Source organism: Entelurus aequoreus, linkage group LG05 (genome assembly GCF_033978785.1).
Source record: "Entelurus aequoreus isolate RoL-2023_Sb linkage group LG05, RoL_Eaeq_v1.1, whole genome shotgun sequence".
Taxonomy (NCBI): domain Eukaryota; kingdom Metazoa; phylum Chordata; class Actinopteri; order Syngnathiformes; family Syngnathidae; genus Entelurus; species Entelurus aequoreus.
Genome location: NC_084735.1, coordinates 63,171,301 through 63,177,336, shown reverse-complemented (window position 1 = coordinate 63,177,336; position 6,036 = coordinate 63,171,301). Strand labels below are relative to the sequence as shown.

The 6,036-nt window shown below is 39.1% G+C and overlaps 1 protein-coding gene across 2 annotated transcripts; it reads left to right on the top strand.

Moving 5' to 3' along the window:
• The first annotated feature begins 1,023 nt into the window (after positions 1-1,023).
• On the top strand, positions 1,024-3,382 carry LOC133650870 (2-iminobutanoate/2-iminopropanoate deaminase-like). Of its 2 annotated transcripts, none has more exons than XM_062048597.1 (6): positions 1,024-1,179; positions 2,165-2,270; positions 2,351-2,405; positions 2,497-2,565; positions 2,941-2,996; positions 3,101-3,382. In XM_062048597.1, exons 1-6 carry the CDS (start codon positions 1,115-1,117, stop codon positions 3,155-3,157), a joined length of 408 nt encoding a protein of 135 aa, XP_061904581.1. In that variant the 5' UTR covers positions 1,024-1,114; the 3' UTR covers positions 3,158-3,382. The 2 variants fall into 2 exon arrangements, with proteins under 2 accessions (XP_061904581.1, XP_061904580.1); XM_062048596.1 differs by lacking the exon at positions 1,024-1,179 and adding an exon at positions 1,258-1,413.
• The last annotated feature ends 2,654 nt before the right edge of the window (positions 3,383-6,036 follow it).

Sequence of the window (6,036 nt, the reverse complement as noted above, 5' to 3'; positions counted from 1 at the left end):
CCCCTGCCCCTGAATCAGCCCCAGTGCCCCCACATGAGGAAGGAGGTGAGCAGCTGTGTGTGTTGAAATAATAATAATAATATAATACAAAATACAATACATTTTACTACAGTCTCAAGAATCAGTGGTGCAGCAAATAAATGACTCAAAATGAATTCCATTGTATTCAGAATACCATTAAAATGCATAATTGTATGTAAAATAGCATCAAAAAATGTTGCCGCTGTGTTGGGGGCCCTGTAAAGATTCTTTTCATGGGGCCCAAAATCCCTAGCGGCGCCCCTGTTCACTTGCCTTGTCTTGCCAAAATGCATAGCTCCTCCTTTTTTTTGTGCAAAGATTGCAAAGTGGCAGTTTTATTTAATTTATTATTGAACTTGATGCAAGTTATTTGATTTATTATTGAACTTGAAGCAAGTTATAACACTTTTATTTGATTTATTATTGAACTTGATGCAAGTTATAACACTTTTATTTGATTTATTATTGAACTTGATGCAAGTTATAACAATTTTTTTGATTTATTATTGAACTTGATGCAAGTTATAACACTTTTGATTTATTATTGAACTTGATGCAAGTTATAACACTTGTTTTATTTATTATTGAACTTGATGCAAGTTATTTGATTTATTATTGAACTTGATGCAAGTTATTTGATTTATTATTGAACTTGATGCAAGTTATTTGATTTATTATTGAACTTGATGCAAGTTATTTGATTTATAATTGAACTTGATGCAAGTTATACCACAGCTGCACAGTTATTTTATTTATTATTGAACTTGATGTTATTTTATGTTATTGAGTTTGAATGTATACAACTTGATGTTACTTGATGTTCAATAAATTTGAAAATGTTAAGCTTGGCATTAGCGTTCTGTTGGGGCGATGGGGGCAGGTGGGGCTTGAAAACTCCCCCTTGTCCAAAGTGGGGGATGACAAAAAAAGTTTGAGAACCACTGCTTGAAAGAACCCCTGCAGGACCCTTGCGATATTGCCTGCAAGACCATTCAAAGGGCATAGTTTGTCCTTTTCCTCCCCACTTACAAGTTCCCCAGACACCCACGTACACGTTCTATCTCTTAGCTCCCTGCAGCGGAATAACACAAGGATGTCTACTCTAATCAGGAAGATTATTACCACCGCATTGGCACCTGCAGCTATCGGCCCGTACAGGTAAGAAACGAAGCGCTATTACATAGATCTAAAAACAACAAGCGCTCATGTTCGACTAGAGGTGTGTCTTAGTTAGTGGACAATGAACTCTTCATACAAACATTGACAAACTTGCAGCAGTGGGTTCAAAATCCAAAACACTTTTTTGACAAACAGCCACTGGCTTGAAATGGCAATGATTTGTCGGCAGATTACGTACACAACCAAAGCGCCAGTCAGGCAAGGAATATACAGGTGAGCCTAATAAAACTTTTAAACTTTTTGTCACTTACGTTTGTGTTATAATGTGGCATCTTTGTTCCAGAGGAGTTCCCGTCTTAACCAATCGTCTGACAGTGGGCGGAGTCAAGCCAAGTCAGGCCTAATTGTGTCCTTCTAAAATCACATTGATAAACAATTAACTACAGTATATTAACACAGTGTGTGTTTCTAAATACCCATCATTCCAAAAAGTGACGTTTTATTCATGTCATCGAGTTGTGTGTTGTAGTCAAAACCCCGTCACCAGGAGAGCGCTACAAGAAAATGTTGTAACCCGATAATACAGAAGAAGCCTAGATTAGCATTTGGCTAACATTTGAACGAAATGTTACGAAACATTGAACGCAGCTCGAGGATGTCAGTGACTTCCAGTTGTATTGAACGCGTACACACATTATAACCCTTCACTTCGAGTAAGTTGAATTTGATACCTTTTTTTTTTACTCAATCGAGCGAGTTGTTTACGTAGCCTAGCCACCTAGCTTTACGAGCACTTCCGTGTATCGGTGGCGTAATTAGAGGGCCTGAAAGTCTGCTAATCAAATATTAACATATGTTAGATTATTTTAATGGCGAGACATTCATTTGGATGACAGAAACGTATACATATCCTCCTAAACATATTCCTGGTTATTTTGAGGTAGGCTGGTCTTTAAAGCTCGACTGCACATAGCATAACAAACCTTACATCCTGGGATGTTGAAAATGAGTTTGTATTCTGCAGCCAGGCGGTGCTTGTGGACAGAACCTTGTACATTTCCGGTCAGCTGGGGATGGACGTGGCTTCTGGTCAGCTGGTCGATGGAGGGGTGCAGGCTCAGGCCAAACAGGTGATGCATGCATATGTACAGCATAATACACACCCACTGCACTGGATTTAATGATAATTGTCTTAAATGCTATTCCTCAGGCTTTGGTCAATATGGGGGAGATCCTAAAAGCGTCTGGCTGCGACTACACTAATGGTGACACCTCAGTAACACAACTATACTTCCAATTCCACTGCCTTGTTTTGATCAAATAAACATTCAGACTTGGACTTGTTGTCCATTGCAGTGGTGAAGACGACAGTGCTGCTTGCAGACATCAACGACTTTAATGCTGTCAATGAAGTGTACAAGACATGTGAGTCGCTTGGGTTGTGCTGTGGTTATTGACGTCTACTATACAGTACATGCCCCCCCTACCCCACACACACTCACTATGTCCAATATGAATGGATTAGTGGTGAAATAGAAGCTTACAGCGCCCACCCGGCGGTAAGCGGACACCATGCAGGAGGTCAATGTTACGTGACCTCCTGCATATCCACCAATTTGGTCCTCTAAATGGTAACCAGCCCTAAACAACAAGCAGAAGCACGATCGGTTGAACATTTAAACAGCCAAGTGAGCATTTTTTTCATTCCACACTTATGATTGAGCCCTATGAATTCTGCCTGTAGCAACACATGTGCTAAACAGAAAAAACCAACAATATCTGACTTGCGTTGTTTTGCAGTTTTCAGCAGTAACTTCCCTGCCAGAGCCGCTTACCAAGTGGCTGCGCTCCCTCGAGTGAGTACATTTGTGCAGAATAACGCATTTATTTCATTATCCAACCAGAAATTTTGTTTTTGATAGTGCCTTTTTTGGTTTGACTGGAGGTTTTCCACTCACAGGGCGGTCTGGTGGAAATCGAGGCGGTGGCGGTCCTTGGTCCTCTCTCCGATTCCTGACTAGGCAGCTATATTAAGTTACAGCAAATATCAAGACTATGATTTTCTTTATACACATGTCCCAACATGAGCCACTTTCAACACTGGCGTTTATATATAAAAACCCCAATTAAGAGATAAGCACTTAATAGGCCAGTGTTTGGATTGTGGCACAATGATGTGATGTGTTTTAATAACCACTGTAATGTGAAAATAAAGAAGCATAATTACAATTGTCATATTTATTTTATTTATACATGTGTATATATTGAACTGATTTTTTGTTTTATCATCTCATGCAGAGGTTAATGGTAGTGTTTTTCCCCCCCGGTTATTAGCCTTCTCAGACCAAACACCTGATATTGGAACAAGTTATGCAAATAAAGAATATAAGGCCTGTAAAGTTGAATATTTTGCTGCATTGTTAAACTTCACATTCCCTCTTATGCAATATGCTTTAAATAACGAGCAAGTTTTCATAAATTCTTATGAAAAAATTTCCCACTATGATTTCAAACTCGCTAGCGTATTTTTGGGTTTCCTTTTAAATTCCCTGCTGATAACAATAAATAAAAGAAAGAAAGAAGTTGCTGTGTTGAAGGGATCATTAAGTGCTGTTGTGAAGGAAGGCACAGTGGTGGTGACTGATAATGTTTGGTGCGCGTTCATTGTCACATCTTGTGCACCATGGCAACATAAAAAGTGCATTACATACAAACTAATCTGTGGAGTCATTCACTGTAGCTAAAGGGAGAAAATATGAAAATGACGCATTAGGATGGGTTTATCGCAGTATATGTTAATGTATTGTGATGTTCACTCACATGGTGCCTCCTCTGTGTGTTCTGATAAAGCTGCAGCTTCTACCTGACCTGCAGAAGTGGACTGTGCTTCAAAAAGAGCTATAGACTGTAGGAAGTATTGAGATACTTCACTTACTGTCTTCTGGAGCTGCATCTGCCAGCTCGATTGGGCTCGCCACCTCAGGAACATCTACAGGTGGGGCTTCAACATCCGTCAGCTGTAGTTCCTCCTGTGCTGCTGCTGGCGTCGCTGTTGCAATCGTCTTATTCGCAGCGTCTTCGCCCTCAGGCTTGGGTTTGGAGGCATCTGCAGGCGTTTGGTCCGGAATAGTTTCACTGTCCTCAGCTATGTTGCAATTGGCTGCCCCTGACAGGAAGTAGAAAATGACATGTTCTTTGTATGAATCTGCGCTTTTTCAAGGACCTACTAGTCAAAGACACACTATATGATTAGAGTGCTTTGCTGTTTGTAAGAACCTATTCTACTGCAAAAACACAAGTCAAAGATCATCTGTGTGACACTGCTCTTTTTAGGACCTACCGCAAAAACGCAAGTCAAAGATCCTCTCTATAACAAGTGTGGTCTGCAATTTGTAAAGACCTAGTATAGCTAGTCAAATATCCTCTAGATGCCAGGAGTGTTGTGCTTTTTCAGGAATCCCCTGCAAATAATACATTCAAAGATTCTCGGTATGTTCTGCTATTTTTAGGAATCTGCTACAAAAACCCTTGTCAAAGATCCACAATATAACATAGGTGCTCTGCTGTTTGTAAAACCCTACTACAGAACACTCGTTGAAGATCCTCTATATAGCAAGAGTGGTCTGCCGTTTGTAAGCAAAAACACAGTCAAATATTTTCTGTATGACTCTGCTCTTTATAAGGATATACTGCAATAAATACTAGTCAAAGATCATTTTTATATGACAAGTGTTCTGCTGTTTTAGGACTCTGTGCTTAAAAACACTAGTCAAAGATAATCTGTATAACAAATGCTTGTCAGAGATCCCCTAAGGACAATTTTTAGGAATCTACAGCAAGAAACATGCGTAAAAGGTCATCTATATGATAGGAGGGCTCTGCTGTTTATGAGGACCTATAGCAAACATATTAGTAAAAGATCATCTATGTGACAGTAGTGTTCTGCTTTTTTTAGGAATTTGCTGCAAAAAACCCTAGTCAAGCATCCACTATATAACAAAAGTGCTCTGCTGTATTTGGGAATTTCTTCCAAAAAATGCTGGTCAATGATCTCTGTATGCCAAGACAAACGTGTTTTGCTGTTTCTAGTAGAATCCCTTAAAAACAATAGACAAAGATCAGGAGTGTCCTGTGTTTTTAAGGACATATTGCAAACATGCTTGAGCGTATTCTGCTATTTTTATGAATCTACTGAAAAAATATCAGTCAAAGAGCCTCTACATGACATAAATGTGTTGCTGTTGTTGAGGACCTATAGTAAAAATAATAGTCAAAGATCATCGATGTGATTGGAGTGTTCAGTTTTTTTTAGTAAATCCACTGCAAAAACTCAATCTAAGGAGTCTCTGTATGACAGGAATGTACTGCTGTTTTTAGGAGTTTGCTGCAAAAAAAAGCCCAAGTCAAAGATCCACTATATAACAGGAGTACTTTGTTGTTTTTAAGGACCTACTGCAAAAATGCTTGCCAAAGATCCCTCATATGACACTAGTGCTCTGCTCTTTTTAGGTATCTGCTGCAAGAAATGCCTGTCAAAGATTCTCTGTATGACAAGACAAGAGTGTTATGCTGTTGTTAAGAGTCTCTATCAAAACACTAATCAAAGGTCCAAAGTATAACAAGTGTGCTCTGTGTTTTTTAAGGACATACTGCAAAAATACTTGTCAAAGATCCTCTCTAGGACAATAGTATTCTGCTGTTTTTAGGAATCAACTGCAAAACGTGAGTCAAAGAGCCTCAATATGAGAAGTGTTCTGCTTTTTTTTTTAACTGAATCTGCTGCAAAAACTCAATCTAAAGATTCTGTGTATGACAGGAATGTTCCGCTGTTTTTAGGAATCTGCTGCAAAAAGGTCAGTCAAAATTTCTCTGTATGACAAGACAAGAGTGTTTGCT

Excerpts from the sequence above, each read along its gene's own strand:
- LOC133650870 (XM_062048597.1), top strand. The coding sequence starts at position 1,115 with ATGTCTACTCTAATCAGGAAGATTATTACCACCGCATTGGCACCTGCA. Across the intron at positions 1,180-2,164 it reads GCAGCTATCGGCCCGTACAG|CCAGGCGGTGCTTGTGGACA; the intron begins GTAAGAAACGAA and ends TGTATTCTGCAG. Across the intron at positions 2,566-2,940 it reads CAATGAAGTGTACAAGACAT|TTTTCAGCAGTAACTTCCCT; the intron begins GTGAGTCGCTTG and ends GTTGTTTTGCAG.